Raw genomic sequence first — 21,656 nt, forward strand, 5'->3', positions numbered from 1 at the left:
TGTACCGCATAGGTGTTCTTAACACTCCATCACCATCTCAAGGCCGTGTCCTTGGAGCAGGCTCTGAGAGGGAAAGACCAGTGGAACCCACATTCCAAGGACAGGGGAGGGAGAGAGGAGCCTCCCAGAGCCCAGGGTCTGCTCTCCAGGGCAGAGATGCTCTCACATCTTTTCAGTGACTCACCTGCCCCTGCAAACGTTCTATGTGCCTCATGTTGTCCTTCATTCTCCGTTTGGAGGTAGGAACGTTTATCTGGAGGTGTTAAGTAACTTGCCTTCGGATTGGGGTCACGGCTCAAGCCCTTTCCTCCTGAGTTCGAGGCCCTGCTCTTCCCTCGGCCAGCATCCCCAACAACACTGGTCAAAGAAGCTCAGGAATCCTTGGGCTGAACTAGGTTAAAACATTTTATTTTCTGTAAAGCTTTTTAAAAATTTTTAATGTTTATTTTGAGAGAGGGCACGCGCATGTGAGCGGAAGGGGGGCAGAGAGAGCGAGAGAGAGCTCTGCACTGTCAGCACAGAGCCTGATGCTGGGCCTGAGCTCATGAACCATGAGATCATGACCTGAGTTGAAACCAGGAGTCGGACATTTACCCGACCAAGCCACCCAAGCTCAATACAGTTTTTTTTTTTTTTTAAGTTTTATTTATTTAAGTAATCTCTACGCCCATTGTGGGACCCAAACTCACAACCCTGAGATCAAGAGTTGCATGCTGTTCAGGCTGAGCCAGCCAGGCGGCGCCCCTCTGTAAAGTCTTTTCTTAAGAGCTGCTTGTAACATTTATTTATTTTTGAGAGGCAGAGAGACAGAGCACGAGCAGGGGAAGGGTAGAGAGAGAAGGAGACACAGAACGACAAGCAGGCTCCAGGCTTTGAGCTGTCAGCGCAGAGCCCGATGCGGGGCTCGAACCCACGGACTGTGAGATCATGACCTGAGCTGAAATCGGACACTTAGCCGACTGAGCCACCCAGGTGCCCCAAGAGCTTCTTATAAAATGTGCATTGTAGGTTTTTAGGAGGGAGGTCTCAATTCTATGGTGTTTTCCATACTTGAGACTTGCAAATTTGCCTCCTAGAAGACTTTGAGAGAAATAAAACTTGGGGAAACTGCTGCAATGGTGGCTTTAGAAGAAGAGACCGAACGCCGGAAATCAATGAAAGGAGAGGGAAGCTCAGGTGTGGATGTGGTGGCCTTGGGAAGAGCCTGTGGTCAGCCGGACATGGAGTATAACAATGGTGAGGACGGAGATAGGAGGGAGAGTATTTCCAGTGGCTTTGTTACTAGAGATCTCTGGGTTTGGAGCTGGGGTTTAATAGTTCACGCCCTTATCTCTCCCAGATGGCTTTGCCTGAAGGTTGTTTCCTTACTCGTTCAGTGGCTTTTTAGCCTCTTGGCACTGGGTGGCGTGCCAGCTGAGAGAAAAACAGTCTGGAGTCCACTGGTTTTTGTTTTGTTTCGAGCCTGCCCGTGCTTATTTTTTATCACAGTTTTAACACGGCTTATGTCATTTTACACGGGGCTTTCAGATGATAATCCATGCCTCTTCCAGATATTTTAAATTTCGACAAGTAGGTGTGGCAGGACAGGGCAAGCCTTCCAGACCCTCACGGGTCACGCAGAGAGCACCAGTCCTGGATTTGGGAAGGGCGCCAAGAAGGGGTTCCGGATGATGTGACGTGTATTTACCTCCATTCCGAGCGTTGCGAATTTAGAGATTAATTTATTGAGCTCACTTCAGACTTACAGGCAAGTTATCGAGCAGCCAGCACTGACGGGAGCCCCCTCCCTAGCCACAAGCTGCTGCAAGGGCCCAGGTCATGCCCTCCGGGGCCAGCCAGCTGTCTTCCGTCACCACAGCTGGCAGCGAGGAAGAAGGAGTCACTTTCACTGCGTTCCCATCAGACAGCACTGGCTTCCTAAGGTCTGTGAGCAACACTGAAAAGCAGGGTCTGACTGCATCCTGGGGGAATGCCTGGGCGGATTCTCACCCCCACCAGACAGCGTAGACAGTTTTAGACGTTCTCATCTGAAATACAGGCTTTGTGGCATACAGCAAATTGATTTGGGGAGGACCCTGGGGTACCTTGAAGAGATAGGTAGTTGTTTTCCAGTTGCTGAAAGTTTAGGGCAAAACTAGCAGGGCGCCTGGGTGGCTCGGTCACTTAGGCGTCCCACTCTTGATTTCGGCTCAGGTCATGATCTCGCGGTTCGTGCGACCGAGCCCTGCGTTGGACTCCACGTGCTGACGGCACGGAGCCTGCTTGGGATTCTCCCTCTCTCCTTCTCTCTGTGCCCCTCCCCTGTTGATGGTCCCTCTCTGTCAAAATAAATAAATAAACATTAAAAAAAAAAACCCACTATCAGTGGAAACAAGTGATTGCGGGTGAAATAAAGGTCATAAAGGCAGATGTGCCAAGAACCAGCTAGAACTGAGCTGTGCTCTGCCCTGGCGATTTCTGGGTGACAAGGCAGTAGCCATTTGTCCAGTGCATCCACCCGTGTCCTGCAGATACAGAGAAAGTCTCTGCCCTCCCCTGCCTCCAACTCCTGCCCCACCCCATGCCCTGTGGCTCCCCACCCGGTGGGCCTCAACACCATCCAGAATAACAAGGGCCTCCTAACAGCCATCTGCAGGGCTGAGCACGGTGGGACCCCCAGGGGGCGCTATTCACAGCGCAGCAACAGGAGATCCGTGGTTTACTTAGAAAATTCATGGCACTTGAAAGCAAAATGTCTCGAAAGCTGGGTGTCTAACTCACACAAATGTACCCTATAGGCCACAGGTGGCCTTGATCCAACTAATCCATCATCTCTGGGAGCCCTATTCTTGGTATAGGGCCCGTTCTCCTCCATTGGTCTGCATACTCCTACCCTCTGCATCCAGCCTTCCTGGGTACATAGTGCATAACGTGCTTTACGGAATACACGCAAGAATTATATACCTCTCCTATGACCCCCTGAATAAGATAATCTCAGTGTCAAAGGGGATCTTGCAGGGACTTGGTATATGCTTCTATAATGGGAATGGCTTGTTTTCTCCTGCCCAACAAGCCCTTCGTTGTATAGATCAAGGGTCATCGAACCCTCTCGGGAAAGGGCTGAGCAGTAAATATTTTAGGCTTTGTAAGTATTCAGCCTCTGTTGCGGCTACTCAGTTCGGCCATGTAGTGCACAAGTAGCCAGCGAGGGCACATGAATGGAGGATCACTGGATTCCAATGAAAGTTTATTTATGGACACTGAAATTTAAATTTCATATACTTTTCATGTGTGATGAAATACTATTCTTTTGATTTTTTCCAGCCATTTATTTTGAGAGAGAGAGAGACAGAGCGAGCACGAGCAGGGGAGGGGCAGAGGGAGAGGGGGTTAGAGAGAATCCCAAGCAGGGCTCCTGAGGCGGGGCTCGATTCCACAGACTGTGAGATCATGACCTGAGCTGAAATCAAGCCAGACGCTTAACCGACTGAGCCCCCCAGGCGCCCCCTCTCCAGCCGTTTGAAGATGTAGGGACTATTCTTAGCATACAGACCACACGGAGATGGGGGGGGGCAGGGTGGGCTTGGTGCATGTCTGCCCTGTTAAAAATGATTTACGAGAATGCTTCTGACTCAAACGTTTTACGGTTATGTACTCAGCTTGACTAGACATTAAAGTGCCAAGTTAGTGTAAGTATTAATTCCACTGATGGGCCATTTATTTTACAAAGTAGAACCAGGTGTGGTTTTTTTTTGTTTTGTTTTGTTTTGTTTGGAAGAGACATGAAAACGGAGAATCTTACTCCAATAACTCTCGTCCTTTCTCGCCAGCCCCATGCCTCCTCGCGACGCTTAGTGAGTTTGAATGGAAAAGAGCAGCAGCACGTTTGGAGTCCTGGGGAAGCCAGTTTGGTGTCATCGGCATCCTGTCCCCTAGTATGCGATGGCGTCGGAGAGCCTGGCTCCAGAGAGGCACCGGGACGTAGTGCTGCCTCTGGGTTTGGGCTCTGAGTCCGTCACTAAAATAAGCCGCTGTCTTCGACCAAGAAGGGCCTCTCTGGGCCTGAACCACAGCCAACTCCTGCTTCAGGACGCTCCACCGATTCTGCCCTGAGGCCAGTTCAGCCTTAGCAGAATCTGGTCCCCACAGCCAGCCTGCTGGCCCCTGACCAGCTGTCACTAACTCCCTTTTACACAGGGTGGCGTTTATGAACTTATTTTCCAGCGGAATTGATCTGTCCCCCTTTCTGCTGGGCTCGAACCCTGGCCTGCTTTCTGCTACGTCCTCCTCCCCTCCCAGGGCTTCCCCCACGGTCCAGCAGAGAAAGCCCTCTATCAGAGCCCCTAAATGATCCCAGGTAGGTGTTCATAGTCTCCATCTTCTTACAGACCCGTCCCTAACAGGTAACGTGGATCTCTCCCAGGAGGACTTGAGTGGCGTGGGGCCCGTGGATGGATGTCCTTTTCTCTCCCGTCACTCGGGGCAGCAAAGGACACGGTGCTTTGGCCTGAGAGCCAATCCCTCCCCAGTGGCACAGGCCCCAAATGAGAGAGGGAAGGTGGTCCCATCAATTAGTGCTAGAAGCTTCATATTCCTACAGTCAGCGTCTCTTCTTCCCAGCGAGGTTGGGCCGCCAGGAGGGTTTCTGGGTAAGGCAGATGTTACGGCAACTTACCACTTTGTGTGTGTGTGTTGGGGGATGGGGTGTGAAGCTACACATCCATTTCCTAAGTGCGATGAGTCATATAAATGGATTTTTAATCCACATCCCTTGAACAAAAGAGCCCATCAATACTTACATAATCGGAAGACGTGCGTGCCCGGTGGGTATCACTGTCGTCCGTTAGCAAATTCTCTTTACTACCTACAGGCCTTGGTCAATATACGACTCATCACGAGTGAAATGCTTATGCGGCTTCTGAAAGTGCCCTTTATACGCTCCTAAGGAATCATGTGACACACGTAGACAGTTCTCGCTGAGTGACCATGAGGCCTCAGTAGCTCTACCGGGTATTAATTAAGAAAACAAAAGTTTAGATATAGTAATTTTTTTTTGGAATGTTTATTTATTTTTGAGAGAGAGAGAGAGAGAGAGAGCACAAGTGGGGGAAGGGTGGAGAGAGAGGGAGACACAGAATCCGAAGCAGCCTCCAGGCTCCGAGCTGTCAGCACAGAGCCTGACGCAAGGCTCGAACTCATGAGCCGTGAGATCATGACCTGAGCTGAAGTCGGACGCTCAACGGACCGAGCCACCCAGGCGCCCCTATAGTAATTTTTTAAAAAGTTGAAACTTTGCAGAAAATAGGCCAAAATAAAGAAGGTGAAATGGAAAGCAGAAACTTCACTTTTACTTTGAAAAAGTTAAAGTCTTTTATTCCTAGCTTGAAAAAAAAAAAAAAAGGCTTAAATTACCAGGAAAATATTTACAGGACTAATCACATTTTAAGTCAGGAGATTGGCTATGGCGAAGGGTCACTCGATGTCCCTCGTTGGGACAGCCTGGGACAGGTTACATGACCTGCCCCAGGGGCTGCAGCCCACCCGCCCGAGTCAAGGAGAGGACCCGGCGTCCTCGCTGCCGACGAACGAAACCTCAGAGGCGTACCAGAGCCATTTTGCTAACAATTATGTGTCCTTTTAGTGTTTAAGAGAAACCTTAATTATTCTGGGCTATCTCTGTAGAATCATTCTAGAAACTTGTATGATTAGAAAACTCTAGAAAAAAAAAAAAAACTTGTCTCCCCTACGAGACCCATGGCATCTTCCCAGGCACCGGCGGCCTTGGCGGGACGGGAATATGGAGTGCTGGGCTCTGTGAAGTCACGACTCGAACATCAGCTGCTTCGTCCGCTCAGAGCCCTCATCCCACAGGCTGCTGGACTGGACCGGGGCTTTGGTGCAAAATACTCTGGAGAACATCTTCTTGCTCCTTCTCTGGAAATGAAACAATGGACACAGAGTCCCAGGCATCATCCTTTGGCGAGCTGTCCTTGTCCAGGGCCTCCAAGATAGGCTGAGCCGGGTCCTTTAAATACTTGAAAAGGTTGAAAACCAGCACTGTAATTAGTTTGTCAGTTCGAAACACCGGACTTTCGACTTCACATTTACTTGGCGCAGTCCTATCTACCCCAGGTAGGACTTCCTATTCTGAAACAGCTTCTAAAATGAGAGCACCCCCCACCCCTCACGCCATTGCTAACCCGAACGCGAATTTGTGGGCCCACCGAGGTCATGCCGTAGCTCGGGAAAGGCAAGCTCAGACTCGCTGCACTCAGTGCAGGCTGGGGGACGGTTCTCCCTGAAATGTCTCTGGAATTTAACTTCCCCTCGAAGGAGGAGGTGGTGGGGAAAAGGGGGGAAATGCGCCAGTGTTTTCCCTCAGCCCCCGCCCCTGCCGGTCACTTCCAGCTCACAGCCAAGAAGCCAGGCGTGCCGCAGGACAGTCAGTGCGGCCTCCCGGGCAGGGGTGAGGCGGCGGGGGCCTCAAGGCACAGAGCTGTTTCATGGCGGCCCACTTGCCCCCCTCCCTCCCGCCTCTGTTCTAGGCTGAGCCTTGGCCTTACTGCTGAGCGACAGAGACACCGGAACATCCGTCAGCCGAGAGCTGACGAAGGGCGAGAGGAACGTCAACGCATCACGCGCACTTGTGAGACACCCCCCCCCCAAATATAAGTGAAACCTGGCTCGTTCTTCTCGTGGAACGTCAGTGCCCTTTGACAGAGGTTTTTCACACTTTCCCAGGAAAATAAACTGAAAGCCTCTCTGGGATCCACGCCCCAAAGGGACAACTTCACACGGGGTGGTGCTGTTTGCTCGGCTGCGAGAGACACACGAATGCAGGGAAGATTCTGAGGCCCACTGAGAGCTGTTATTTTGTGAAACTATTAACCAGGGGAAAATGCTGGGTGTGTGTGTTGGGGGGGGGGTGTTATAACAACACTCAAGATGAGTTCTGCCCTCTTGACAAATCTTTAAGTGTATAATACGGTACTAATTACAGGCATGATGATGTACAGATCTCCAGAACTCACTTGCCTGACTGGAACTCTGCACACCAAACAGCGACTCCCTGTCACCAACCCCCCACCCCCCACCCCCAGCCCCTGGCAACCACCGTTCTATTCCAGCTTCTATGAGGTGGAGTATTCTAGATGCCTCAAGGAAGTGGAATCATGCAGCATCTGTATGGAGGGTCTAGTAGGGAACATAACATGTAGTTCGTACCATGTCTGTGTACTTTAAATACCTCGTGACAGATGAAGGCCAACAAGGCACTGCAGCTCCTTCTAGAAGCCCTGCTGTTTCTCTACACACTTGGACCTTATCTGATACCTATTCCTTCTAGATGTGACACAGTAAGCTTCTGTTTCCAGTACCTTGACCCCAAGTTTCCTACGAAGAAACCTCCAGAAGCAAATATCTTTAAATAGTCTTCCATCAGCTTGCTTCTGCCCCTAAGCATGTCCCCCTAGTGTTCTTGGAGGGCTCGGCCCCCTTGCGGAGCCTCGGAGGTGGGGGTGGGTGGTCGGGCTGTGCATGAAATCGACCTCTCACGAGAACCAGTCCACTCTTCTTCCTCAGGCCTTTCAAAACACTAGTGACATCCAATGAGCTCTTGGTGCGCAAAGTTCTGTCTGCACAGCCCCGGGTGCTTTTTCTCTAGACTCCTTCCAAGTGCGCACATCTGCCCCACGGCCTGTGCTCTCGATCCCTGTCTTCACTGCCTCTCTACCCTCTTCCAGGCCTCTTGGGGGCTTTCTCCAAAAGGCATAGGTCTGGTGTGCTGCTACAGGCAACCCTTGGCCACGCTGGGCCAGACCACCTTTGCCACCAACCTCATGCCATTAAAAAAAAAAAAAAAACGGTTTTAAATTGTGGTAAAATACATGTAACATAGGATTTACATCTTAGCTATTTTTTTATGAATACAGCTCACTGGTATAAAATACATTCACCCTGTTGCACGACCCTCGCCACTATGTCCAGGGCTTGTTTTTCCTTTGCAAAACGAAAACTCTGCACCTGTTAAACACTAACTCCCCACTTTCCCCTCCCCACCCAGACCCTGGCCACGACCACTCTGCTTTCAGTCTCCCTGAATCGGAGTCCTCTAAGTACCTCATGTTAAGTGGAATCAAACAGTGTTTGTCTTTTTTGTGACCGGTCTATTTCACCTAGCGTACCATCCTCGGGGTTCACCCACGTTGCCGCATGCGGCAGAATCGCCTTCCTTTTTACGGCTGCATAATATTCCATTGGACGGACATACCACATTTCGTTTATCTGCTCCTCCACCGACGGGAGCTTAGGTTGCCTCCCCCATTTGGCTGTGGTGAATCATGCCGGGAACATGGGCGTACAAATAACCCTGCACCACTTTTAATTCAAATCTCTGTGCCCGTGGCTTTGTCCGCCGCTGACCTCTTAAGTGTTACCAGGGGGCCGTGGAGCGCCGACATGTCACCCACTGGATGTGTGCGCACGTACCTCTTCTATTTGTAACGGGATGCTCGGTGGAGAGTGAAACCAGTATTTCACCAGGCCTCTGTATTTCAGGACCAGGAAGAAACAGGCCCCCGCCAGCATCGACAGGAACAGAAAGAGTCCCACAGCAATCACGATGATTTGCTGGAGTTTTGTGGCGGCTGAAAAGATGACGCGGAAGTAAACAAGAGGCCCGTCCCACCCGTGGTACAAACATCGGTAATTTCTCACCTGCCAACCGCTTAGAGAGAGGTCGTTTCCTAGTAAAACCGGGCCGATGCTGCCCCTCCCCCGCCCAGCCTCACATGCTTAGATGACTAGCCAGGAAAGGCAATCCTAAAATAAAGCAGCGTTAGCTGTCTGGTGCTGTTATTACGGTACATCTCAGCAGGAACCTGTGTTGCCTACACTTCCGGGTTCGCGTCTTGCCCCTTCTCTCCGGGTCTCCCCACCCCTACCACCCTTGACCCTTGGCCTAACAAGCCACCCCTGGTTTCACTCCTTGGGGAGGATTCTTTGCCCAGGTCAGAAAGGACCTAAGAAGGTATGTTACCATCCATCGCTGTTTTGTAGCAAGATACGTTGCTTAAGTGTCCGGGTCTAGAGATGTTCCCTTCTTCACAAACCAGTTGCGCTTTGACTTGTAAACAGTATTCTCTTAAGGGTTTCAAATCATTCAACACGATGGAGGTGCTCCTGAAAGGGCCTTTAACCTGTGTCGAAAACACCAAGAAGCACGTATGTAAATGACCCAAACAGATGCAGCGGGAGCACTTCTAGCTTTTTCAATGTTCCCCCAAATTCACAGCGAACACAATAACCAAAGAATAAAGAGTTCCTGTTTTGTTTTGTTAATTTTTTAAAAGATTTTGAGAGAGAGCATGCGCAGGGGAGGGGCAGAGAGAGAGAGAGAGAGAGATTCCCAAGCAGGCTCCGCACGGTCAGTGCACAGCCCAGTGCAGGGCTTGAACTCATGAACCTTGAGATCATGACCTGAGCCAAAACTACGAGTCTGATGCTTAACTGACGGAGCCACCCAGGCACCCCAAGAGATTCTGTTTTTAAAGAGTCACTGGCTTGCAGGCGACAAATTTTATATGTGAAAACTAGTGAGCTGTGTGAAGGAAGATGCCGGTGGCTTCAGAGCTGTGTTTCTGGCTCTCAGGCCTCGGAGGGGGCCCACTATAACAACGCAGGGTCGGCCACTGGAATTTAGCAAATCCCAATTTCTGGGATGAAATTTTCTCCTTTAAAACTGCTTAAATGGGGGGCACCTGGGTGGCTCCATCGGGTGAGCTTCTGATCGACTTCGGCTCAGGTCATGATTTCAGGGTCATAGGATCGAGCCCCAATTTGGGCTCTGCACAGGGTATACAGCCTGCTTTCTCCCTCTCTCTCTGCCCACCACCTTTCTCTCTTTCTCTTTAAAATAGAATAGAATAGAATAGAATAGAATAGAATAGAATAGAATAGAATAAAATAGAATAAAATAAAATAAAATTGCTTAAATGCCCAGTGTGTTTACTCATGTAATCAGGAACCGGCAGGATCCTAGATTCTTGAGGATTCTGTCTCCTCCCCACATCCCTGCTACTGCCTTCCTCAGGCCTCGCTAGCTCCCCACCTGGGTCCCTCTAGTCAGTGGCTTCTCACTCTCCTCCTGGACAAAGTTGACATTGTTCCACAGGGAAACGAGGAAAAGATATATAATGGCAATATAGGATTTTTTTGTTTGTTTGTTTATTTATTTTTGAGAGAGATCATGACCTGAGCTGAAGTCAGACGCTCAACCGACTGAGCCACCCAGGCTCCCCAAGGATTTCTTAAAATTTTTTTTTTCAACGTTTATTTATTTTTGGGACAGAGAGAGACAGAGCATGAGCAGGGGAGGGGCAGAGAGAGAGGGAGACACAGAATCGGAAACAGGCTCCAGGCTCTGAGACATCAGCCCAGAGCCTGACGCGGGGCTCGAACTCACGGACCGCGAGATCGTGACCTGGCTGAAGTCGGACGCTTAACCAACTGTGCCACCCAGGTGCCCCATCCCCAAGGATTTCTTATAAAGGACTGCTTTCCTACTTTGAGATATGGTAGAGAACGCTATAGCCATTTGAAATGGTGGTATTACACACGTTCAGTGCCGTGTAGATGAGGCCTGCTGTAGTACTGACTGAAGGAAGGCAATTATTCAACAGTATATAGAAAATCTTATTTTGAAAAATATAAAGTCATCACATTACTTATGAATTGTAGGATCATAGATGATTTTTTTTTCCTTCTGTTTAATGGTGATAGACTGCCAGGACAGAGGAGAAAAATTTTCACTCATGATGTGACATAGGGCAATTTTAAGGACGAACTTCTTTTTGGGATTATTTCAGCTGCCAGTTGGCATTTCTAAAATTTAGAATCACAGACGACAGAGACCGAGACTGCTGTGCTTGGGAGGCCTGCTTGCAAGGGTAACTAACTATCTCTGGCATCTGGGAACTTGGAATCTGGGAGTGTCCCCGCCATTCGCTAACATTAGCAGCTTATCGTACCTACAATGTTTTTTATGCTGACCACCTGCTCTCCTTCTAGGAGTCTGTAATTTTGATATGTGCTAGGGAGAAGAGGCCCATAAAGCCAATAAAAGCCCTGGGCACTGAGTCTCTGATAAGATTCTCTACTAGACTGCATTGCACATGTTGCCATAGCTTGTCATTGGAGTAATTGTGTCCTGGGTGGGTCTTTCGGGAGGGGATTCTTGGAAGCTTGTGTCTGGAATCCTCTGGACTTTGGCCCACGTACCTCTCCCTTTTGCTGACTTTGCTTTGTGTCCTGTTGTAATACGCCATAGCCATGAATACAACTATATGCCAAGTCCCATGGGTCCTTCGAGCAAATCTAGGTGCTGGTCAGAATTATTTGAACCCTAGAATCTTTTGTTCACAGAAGGTCAAAGTATAGCTGCTCCAGTTGATAAGGGAACAGAGAAATCCCTTCTGGAATCTTCCAGGCCTTCTCTATTCCAGTTGACCAGACTTTGACCTCTGATTTGCAGAAATGATTATTTCCTCTTCTCCCACATGATAAGAGTCTACTCGTCAGTGGGTTTTGCCTTCCTCCATGTTTCTAGACTCCCCATAAAGAAATGAGGAGAAAGCAATAATTTGTAAACTATGTCAGATAATAACTGCAGAGCATGGGCCCTGAGGCCAGAACGTTTCTGCACTGATGTGCTAGCTATCAGCTGCTGACCTTGAGCGAGTTACTTAACCAACTTGGTTTCCTTCTCTGACACGGCTTGGTACGAAGATTAAATGAGATGATGTAGCTAAAATGTCTGGCCCAGTGCCCAACACAAAGAAAGCCCTTGATAAACACAAGCTCTTATCATAAAACACTATAATTGAGGCGCCCGGGTGGCTCCGTCGGTTGAGCGTCCGGCCTCGGCTCAGGTCATGATCTCACGGTTTGTGGGTTCGAGCCCCACGTCGGACTCTGTGCCGACAGCCCCGAGCCTGGAGCCTGCTTCGGATTCTGCGTCTCCTTCTCTCTCTGTCCCTCCCCCATTCGTGAGTGCTCTCTCTCTCTCTCTCTCTCAAAATTACATTTTAAAAATAAGTAAGTAAAACGCTATAATTGTTTCACAATATGTAAGTCATTATGCTGCTTAAACTTACACAGTTATGGGTGTCAATTATACCCCAATAAAACTGGAAAACAAAGCAAAGTGATAATGCTGAATTTAGGAAACCATGAAGTCTATGCAGATAATAAAACCTCATGATGTGCAGCTTGGATAGCCAGGCACTGCCGACGAGCTAAGGCCATCGTGTTTCTTCGTACCATGGAGGGCTGACCAGGCTGTGCTGGTCCGACCCACCTTTGTCAGGCGCACTGCCTGCCACGGCCCCTCCTCACACGGCCTGCATTTCTGACAGACCCCGGCAACTTGCAGGTCTCCAGACCCCAAGCCTTCTCACACCCTCCGTCGTTCTCCCTAGAACTCTCCCTCTCCTCCCAGAAGACTTTTCACCTGGTCACATATGTCGCCTTTGCAAATCATTCAAACCGGAGGACTTTATATGACCTTGCAGACTGCAGGGAATTCCTTGTCGGAGAGACAGGCCCTCTAGAACCTTCTCTGACCTTTACGGTGCCACAAAGCACCGTGAGCGCCCCAGACAACAGGAACAGCATGCTGTCAGGAAGAGAGGGGCCCTTCAGATCCACCTGGTAGAAGGGAAGGCTGGCACAGGTGGCAGAAGCCACGCGTCTAGAGGAGAAGGGTTAAAGCTGGTTCAGGGCTCAGACTCGAAGGCAATGCTGGGATGCTCTGCCCCCCTTGTCCATTTATTATTATTATTTTTTATTACAGAGAGGGAGAGAGCGTGCACGGACAGGGGCGAGGGGCAGAGTGAAAGAGAGAGAATTTCAAGCAGGCTCCACGCTCCAACGCAGGTCTCGAGCCCACGGCCCCGGGATCATGACCTGAGCCGAAATCAAGAGACGCTCAAACGACTGAGCCACCCAGGCGCCCCCCTCCCCATCCATTCTAAAGTTTACTTTCTTCCGCTGTATCAGGAAGTCCAAAGGAAAGAAAATTAAAAACAAGGTAGAAAAATGCTCTTGCCTGTGGGATTCCTGCCTTTTCCCAGTAGTGGACATAATACAAAAAAGTGGCCGAGAAGGCATGGACGTCAAAGGGAGAGGAGAGCCTGATGATAAGGGAGCCTTCTCCTGGAGTCACCCAAATGTTTTCAGGAGGCCCGACGGTAACTGAAATAGAGTGACAAACAAAGGCAAAAAGATATACGTAAACATATACACATACACGCATATATATGTATGTTTTATGAATCACACAATATATGATTTTAGGGGCGCCTGGGTGGCTCAGTCAGTTGAGCGTCCGACTTTGGCTCAGGTCATGATCTCACGGTTGACATGTTCAAGTCCCGACTCGGGCTCTGTGCTGGCAGCTCGGAGCCTGGAGCCTGCTTCGGGTTCTGTGTTTCCCTCTCTCTCTCTGCCCCTCCCCTGCTTGTGCTCTGTGTCTCTCTCTTCTCAAAAATAAAGAAACATTAAAAAAAATTAAAAATACATAACTGTATATATATATATATATATATATATATATATATATATAGTGTGTAAACACACACATACGTGTATTTATAAATGCAATGAGATCGCATCCAGGCACATAAGACTACCAGAGACTGCTCTGGGCTTTACTTGGACGGCTACGGGGTAGGAAGCCCAGCAGGGCCACAGGGTAGCACCGGGGGCTTCCTGTCTTCAGTGGAGGGAGGGGTCCTTTGCAGCCATCTACCTGGAGGCCCAGAGCCGGTGCCCTTGGTCCCCCCAAGGACACAGCTTCCGTGCAAAGAGAGACCCGCGACAGGCAAGTACAGGACCCTCCTGGGTTAAGCCCCAAGAGCCAGTGTCTCTTACAGTAGCTCTGCAGGGAGAGTTTCCAGAGTCCCCACAAGGGACATGCGCAGTTACAAAAATCGCTGTACTCGGCCCCGAACATGGCTTCCTAAGAGGTATTTGGGACGGTCCCCAGGGAGATGCAGTTTATCAGTCAGGGCTCATGTTGACATAGGTGATGCCAAGGAACACGGCCGACATGTCACCTTTCTCCACTTTCCAGAGAAGCCGCTGGAAGGTTACCCAAAGGTCAAATTTTCACGCAGAGGAGGAAGGGGTTTTGTTAGTCCTTATCTACTACCTATATACTTCGTATACGTACTTAATACACATTTTTACAGTTTCTTTACAAATGAACAAGAGTGCCATTTCCAAGCCTTTGAATGCGGGTCCCTTCGCTTATTGTAACACTATGTTCAAATATAGTTAACAGGGAGGGGCGCCTGGGTGGCTCAGTGGGTTGAGCGTCCGACTTCGGCTCAGGACATGATCTCGCGGTTTGTGAGTTCGAGCCCCGTGTGGGGCTCTGTGCCGACAGCTCGGAGCCCGGAGCCTCTTCTGATTCCGTGTCTCCCTCTGTCTCTGCCCCTCCCCTGCTCACACTGTCTCTCTCAAAAATAAATAAATGTTAAAAAACATTTAAAAGATATATAGTAACAGGGAACTAGGGTAGCAGAGAACTAGTACCATAGTAAGTCTGCTTGTTACAGCTTTGCTTATAGTTCCCAGGAGACCCGAGGACTATGACTCTCCAAGCGCTGTGCATTAAAAGTTACATTTCTCAAGTAGGCACTTAAAGCATGTAATTAACCGGAGAAACTCGCATCAAAGTAGAAGTTGGGCTGCATGAGTTCTTTTTTTTTAGTGTGTTTTTTTTTTTTTTAATGTTTATTCATTTTTGAGAGACAGAGAGAGACAGAGCACGAGTAGGGGAGGGGCAGAGAGAGAGGGAGACACAGAATCCAAAGCAGGCTCCAGGCTCCGAGCGGTCGGCACAGAGCCTGACGTGGGGCTCGAACTCATGGACTGTGCGATCATGACCTGAGCTGAAGTCGGAGGCTTAACCGACGGAGCCACCCAGGCGCCCCAAGGCCGCATGAGTTCTTAAGAGGCCTGTTTCCACACACACCGTTTATACCTGCAGACGGTCGTATCACTGAGTGCAGTACCGTGCTCATCACAGTGGGGGAGGATTTCTCTTATGCCCCTGTGCTCTTCCCTGGGCTCTCCCAGGTTGGCGAGGCTTAGGCATCTGGTTTAGCTGCCCTTCTCTGTGCAAAGGTAACTGGTCCCTGCAGGGTTTGCACCCAGGCCCTCTGATCTCAGAGGGTGGAGATCAAGATCCACAGACGCTCACAGACGCTGGCATTTACTCTGTCAAGCTTCCCTTTTGCAGCCTAGCGGCTGGAGCACGAGAGGCACTGACCTGCAGGCCCCGGCCACTTGCTGCACGCCTCTCACCTCGGTGGGGCATATTCTCTAGACTCTTCTGTGACTCACACATGGGAAGTCGGCCTGGAAGCAAGGGCGCCAGTCGCGACCAGTCACTTAACCCGCTGGAAGGTCAGCGCTGAGAGACGTACCCTTCTGAGAGTCCTGGGTCTGGAACCTGGCACCAACCTGAGACACCTGTCTCTCGAGGGGGACACAATCTGTCTTCTCTCGGCACATGGAAGGAAGTCTGTTATCCGTGGGTAACTGTGGATACAACTTCCATGCACTAAGTTCTGACTGTAAACCAGGCCACGTGGACTTCACACGTGTCCCCACAGATCCGTGTGGCCAAGCACAGAAGGCGGTTCCCAGAGGGGGAAACGGAAGCCTGGGGGTGACTGTCCTTGCCCAGAGTCGCAGCGAGTAAGCGGTAGAGCCGCGATCTGAACCTAGGTCTGCGTGATGCTACAGCCTGCCCCCTGCAGCCAGCTCCTCTTCCCCTGCCAAACGCTTGGGAAAGCATCTTCCTGTTGGTTCTCTATCCCCAGAGCATGAGTGCTGGACACAGCGATGGGGCCCCGAGGACCCAACTGCCTTGGTCTTTATAAGCGACGGGCAGAGGATGACAACCCAGCTGGTAATCACCTGGGGGCACTGCTCCCCAGCTCAGGCTCGAAGGACAGAGAGCAGAGATGGACCAAAGACTTTCAGGATGGGGCTTGCTTCTAGTCCCATTCCTCTCCTGGGTGTGCCCGGTAACCACCACTTTCCCTCCCTCCCTCCCTCCCCTTTCCTTTCCTTCCTTTCAATTAATTCCCACTTAGGTGACATTTCACAGCTCACATGTGTGCTGGTTCTCTATTCAAGGACAAATAACTTGTCCACAGTAGACGATCAGCTGGCAGGGATCACGCTGTCTTCTTTTTCCGTCCCTGCATCATCTAGCACAAACGGTCGACTTTTTTTTTCTTAGCTTCCTATCTCAGAACATTTCAAACATGTAGAAAGTAAGGCGAAGCTCACAACAAAAGCTCATGTACTCATTACCCAGCTTTGATCAACCGTCAAGTCACGGCCCATTTTGTTGCCCACGTGCCCATCCACCTTGCCCTTAGCCTCTCTGGACTGTTGTGAACGAATCTCAAACATCACATCATTTCATGTGTAAATACTCCAGTATGTGTCTTTAAAAGAAAAGACCCCGCCCCCAGCTTTAAAAACCTAAAATACCATTATAATACCTAAGATAAATGAACAGTGATTGCTTATGCAGATCATCAAACAGCTAGACGGTGACATTTCCTCACTGGTCTTATACGTGTTTAGTTTGTTTGAATCAGGATTCCACACTTGATGTCTGCACAAACCATAAACACCGAAGAAACACGGGGCACTGCTGACCGTGTGAAAAATGAATCACGGAAGGAGCAAATGTACAAATTACTCTCTGTCATTTCTTACGCCCCCTTCCAATTTCTGGAAGCACGTTTGTTCAATCATTCAGCCAAGCTTTCCTGAATATCCACTATGTGCCAGGCACTGTTCAAGGCTGCATTAAAGTCTTTTTCGAACATAAAGGAAGTTGCGCCAGAGAGTTAAGAGTGATCAGGGAAGCCAACGTACTGGCATCCCATCCAGCCCAGAGGTCAGCAAGCTTTTTCAGTAAAGTGCCAGCGCAAACTTAGGCTTTGCAGGCCAGATAATCTCCGTTGCAACTATTTAACTCTACTGCTGTAGCTTGAAGGCATCCACAGGCCGTACGTTATTAAAAGATGGCGAAACTGTTCCAATAAAACTTACAACCACAAGCCGGTGGGCTGGACGTGGCCTACGGGCTGTAGGTTGCCAGCCCCTGGTTTGGTACATCACGCTCCTCTAGCGTCGGCCTCCACGGTCAGTACTTGGACTTGACCGTCATGAAGCCACCTGTTTGCTGGCTATGTGGGGTGAGAAGCAAGACCGAGGTGCACGGGGCCAAAACTGTTCAGTGAGGATGAAAGTGAAGAAAGGCTGGAAGTGATAAAGGACGTTTCACAGGCAAGTTCTCTTACCATTCCTACAGTACCGGAAAGAAGGCACTGTCAGCCATGGAGAGACCAGGTCGTCTACCTTCGCTCGAACACGTAAAAAGGTGTCGAATTCCGGTCGCAGAAAGACTGAGTTGCCTTTTCGGGTGAAGTCACACTCTGTTGTGGTGATGTTCATACAGTTTACCTCCCCCTTGTCACCGAGGTCATACCACGTACTGCCACTACGGCTGGAAAGGAAAAGAGGATTTCACTTCACAGAATTCGCTCTTCTCCAACAGTTTCGCCAGAGCTGACTTTTCAAAAGGAGCTTTACTGAGACACAATTCCCATAGCATATAATTCACCCATTCAAAGTGTACAACTCAGGGGTGCCCGGCTGGCTCAGTCGGTTGAGCATCCGACTGCAGCCCAGGTCATGATCTCGCGGTGCGTGGGTTCGAGCCCCGCGTCGGGCTCTGGGCTGACAGCTCAGAGCCTGGGCCTGCTTCAGATTGGGTCTCCCTCTCTCTCTGCCCCTCCCCTGCTCATGCTCTGTTTCTCTCTCTCAAAAATAAAATAAAATAAAATAAAATAAAATACACTAAAAAAAAAAAACCAAAGTGTACAACTCAATGGTTTTTAGTAGATTCACAGGGCTGTGCAGCCAGCACCACAATCAAGTTTAGAACATTTTTATTATCCTCGAAGGAAACCCCGTGCTTACTAGCACTCACTCCCAACTCTGCCCTAATCCCCCAAGCTCCAGGCAACCATTAATCATCTACTTTCAGTTTCGATGGGTTTGCCTACTCTGGACATTTCATATAAATGGGATCATAAGCTGCATGGTCTTTTCTGATCGGCTCCTTAAACACAGCATATTTTCAGGCGTGATGCACGTTATAGCATGTATCAGGACTTCATCCTTTCTCTTTTTTTAAATAATTTTTAAAAACTATTTATTTCTTTATTTTGAGAGACAGACAGAGAGAGAGAGAGAGAAGGGCAGAGAGAGAAAATCCTAAGCAGGGTCCACACCATCAGCGCAGAGCCTGACCCAGGGCTCAAACTCACGAACGGTAAGATCATGACCTGAGCCATGATCAAGGGTCTGACGCTTAACCGACTGAGCTACCCAGGCACCCCGGTACTTGATCCCTTCTTGCGGCTGAATAATCATCATATGGATATAGCACGTTTTGTTTATCCCTTCATCTGTTTATGGATATGTCGGTTGTTCCCACTTTTTGGCTGTTGTGAATAAGGCTAAGAAATATTCACTTGCAAGTTTCCATGTGAATATAACTTTTCAATTCTCTGGGGTAAATACCTAGGCGTGGAACTGATGGGTCATATGGCAACTCAATTGTTAACTACCTTTCAAACCAGCTGCACCATTTTGCATTCCCACCTGCAATGTACAAGGGCTCCAATTTCCCCATATCCTCACCAACACTTGTTCACCCTTTTTTATTATGGCCATCCTAGTAGGTGTGCTGTGGTATATCTCTGTGGTTTTAATTTGCATTTCCCTGATGAATAATGATGTTGGGCATCTTTTTATGTACTTATGGGCCATTTGTACATCTTCTTTGGAGAACTGTCGACTCAAATCCTTCCTCTATATTTTAACTGGGTTGTCTTTTAATTGTTGAGTTGTAAGAGTTCTTTATTCTGGATACAAGTCCCTTATCAGATATAGGGTTTGCAAATATATTCCCCGTTCACTCCTGCAACTTATGTTAACTCTTCAAACTTAGCCTCTATAGGCAATACCTTAGGAAAGATACTGCGTTCATACAAACCCCCACTCTACTTCCCCCTAGTGTAGGGCTCATTTACCTCATAGCTGCCCATTTAAAGAGAATCTGCCTCACCCATATGAAAACACTGTCAAATACAAGGCCATATATTCTTAATATATATATACATATATTTATACATGTATATACAAATATACACATACATATTTATATACATAAAAAGATACATATGTATATTTTTAATGTTTATTTTTGCGAGAGAGAGACAGAGTGTGAGTGCAGGAGGGGCAGACAGAGGGAGACACAGAATCCGAAGCAGGCTCCAGGCTCTGAGCTGTCAGCACAGATCCCAATGTGGGGCTCGAACTCATGAACCACGAGGTCATGACCTGAGTTGAAGTCATACGCTTAACTCACTGAGCCACCCAGGTGCCCCCTAAGGCCATATATTCTTGGGGCGCCTGGGTGGCTCAGTCCGTTAAGCATCCAACTCTTGATTTCAGCTCAGGTCAAGGTCTCACAGTTTGTGAATTCGAGCCCCCCATCGGGCTCTGCACTGGCAGTGGACAGCCTGCTTGGGACTCTCTCTCCCCCTCTCTCTCTGCCTTTCCCCCGCTCGCTCTGTCTCTCTCTCAAAATAAATAAATAAACTTAAAAAAAAAAAGGAAAACCCTGCCAAATACAAGGCCATATATTCTTGTAAATGACAATGCATTCCCCAGAGCCCCAGTGCCACACCCCCACATGGGACTCTACTCTCCAGCTCGGACCTCTGACCTCAGGAGACAGACTTGAGAAAAACCAGGTAGGTGGCTGCTAGAAGCCCCAATGCGGGGAGCAGCCAGTGTGCCCCGTAAAGGCAGGCTGTACCCCCACCCCACGCAACAACTCCGGCCTGAAAGCAAGGCCAGGGGGGACAGAAGAGATGAGGCTGGGGATTGCTGTCGGCGGCTTTCACACACCACACGTGCTTCTAAGTCTTCCTCTAATCCTGACTGGAGGCTCTTCTGTCAAAGTGGCGAGTGGCAAGTGGCAAGATGAAGGCCGCTGCAAGGTGCATGCCAGGGTTTCCACGGAAGATGCCTGCCCTACTCACATGACCACCGAGCCCTGGACCCCCAGACCCTGGTGGGGAGGGAGATCCCAAAGCACAGGCTACCTGCCCCCCCTTCGATTGGGAGTGAGCTTCCCAAGGGGTAAGTGATCTCAGAACGGGTAAGTTGTGCAGATGCTTCTAGCTGCTCTAATCCTCTCCCGGCAGAGCCCAGCTGCTGAACTTGGGCAAAAGGCGCCCCACATTTCAAAGGCTCATTTCCCGATTTACCGGGGAACGGCCCACCCATGTTCCCCACCCTTGCCTCTCCTCCAAAGCTGGCCCTTTCTCAGAGCTGCTTTTGAAAAATGTCTCTCCACCAAGGGGCTTTAAGGGGAAGAAACCATCCAAATTGAAACAGCAGCTGACGCAGGAAGACCAGCAGCTTTCTGGGGGGGGGGGGGGGGGAAGGAAGAGTGGAAAAGGAAGCTGCATTCCGCATGCTGTCTTCGCAAAGGGTGAAAATAAAGGGCGCTTAGATGAACACAGCCTCGAGAGCATGGCCCCGTTGGAGCCAGCCTCCGGCCTCTGGTCCTGGGCTCTTAACGCTCAATCAGCCGTCTGAGCCTCGCCCAGAAAGTCACGCTGGCTCCCCCTCACCATGCATCCATTATGGACTGCCTCTGTCCCTGAATTTAGCTCCTTTTGAAAGCAGCCCTCACCACAAGCGGGGACACAGCATAGTGGTTAAATACTTGGACTCTGGAGCCAGGTTACCTGGGTTGAAATCCCAGTCATTGTGCTTCTCTTGGTCCCCTTGTCTATAAAATGGGGATAAATTACGGTGTCTGTCTCCCCGAGCTGTCATGAAGGTTGAACCAGCGGGCATCAGTAAAGTGTCTGTGCCGGGACCTGTGGAACCAGCAGGCATCAGTAAAGTGTCTGTGCCGGGACCTGTTGAGCCAGTGGGCATCAGTAACGTGTCTGTGCTGGCACCTGTTGAACCAGCGGGCATCGGTAAAGTGTCTGTGCTGGGACCTGGTGCACAGGAAACACCACGTAAATTATTTGTTAAACAGTTGGGCAGCTACATGCTCTACTGTTATAGCCGCTGTTAGATCACTTCCAAAAATGGTAAGTGTCCCCTTTGACCTTGCAGCTCCTCTGCTACGAATGTAAGAAAACAATCAGATGATTTATGTACGAGGGCACTACCTCCAGCAGCCTCCAACTCTCGACTGTCTACACTCGAGAGTGGGGAAGAGTGAAACACATCATGTGCGATACATCATATAATAAAACGAGCAGTAAAAATGTTTACAGAGATAATTACATGAGAAAAAGTGCTCAGACATTTAAGTACGTTCAGTTGAAAAAAAAAAAAAAAAAAAGAAAAAAGGAAGCAGGACCCAAAAGCACAACCCCAGTTTTGTTTCATTTTTACATACACACCAGCACATTTTCAAACCAAGTGCATGCATTTAGAAAAAAGTCTAGAGAGAAACACGCTAAAATGAGAACAGTGATTAT

General features: G+C 49.3%; 1 protein-coding gene, 1 long non-coding RNA gene and 1 other non-coding gene across 3 annotated transcripts in view; 2 read left to right on the top strand and 1 right to left on the bottom strand.

Moving 5' to 3' along the window:
• Window positions 1–5,335: 5,335 nt before the first annotated feature.
• The window catches only part of IFNGR2 (interferon gamma receptor 2), a 28,228-nt gene continuing 11,907 nt past the window's right edge, over window positions 5,336–21,656 (bottom strand). Inside the window, exons 3-7 of the mRNA XM_043593704.1 lie at window positions 17,373–17,578; window positions 13,085–13,230; window positions 9,017–9,176; window positions 8,467–8,624; window positions 5,336–6,013 (exon numbers count right to left, since the gene is read on the bottom strand). Coding sequence (XP_043449639.1) covers window positions 5,840–6,013; window positions 8,467–8,624; window positions 9,017–9,176; window positions 13,085–13,230; window positions 17,373–17,578 — 844 coding nt within the window. The 3' untranslated portion in view covers window positions 5,336–5,839. The remainder of the gene's footprint in view (window positions 6,014–8,466; window positions 8,625–9,016; window positions 9,177–13,084; window positions 13,231–17,372; window positions 17,579–21,656) is intronic.
• Window positions 7,222–8,843, top strand: LOC122491221. Its single transcript, XR_006299303.1, has 2 exons — window positions 7,222–7,334; window positions 8,536–8,843. It is a non-coding gene; the product is annotated as an uncharacterized LOC122491221 (long non-coding RNA).
• TRNAC-GCA lies at window positions 17,722–17,806 on the top strand. Its single transcript is given in 2 exon segments — window positions 17,722–17,758; window positions 17,772–17,806. It is a non-coding gene; the product is annotated as a tRNA-Cys (tRNA).

The sequence above is a fragment of the Prionailurus bengalensis genome, chromosome C2 (assembly GCF_016509475.1).
Source record: "Prionailurus bengalensis isolate Pbe53 chromosome C2, Fcat_Pben_1.1_paternal_pri, whole genome shotgun sequence".
NCBI classification, from domain to species: Eukaryota; Metazoa; Chordata; class Mammalia; order Carnivora; family Felidae; genus Prionailurus; species Prionailurus bengalensis.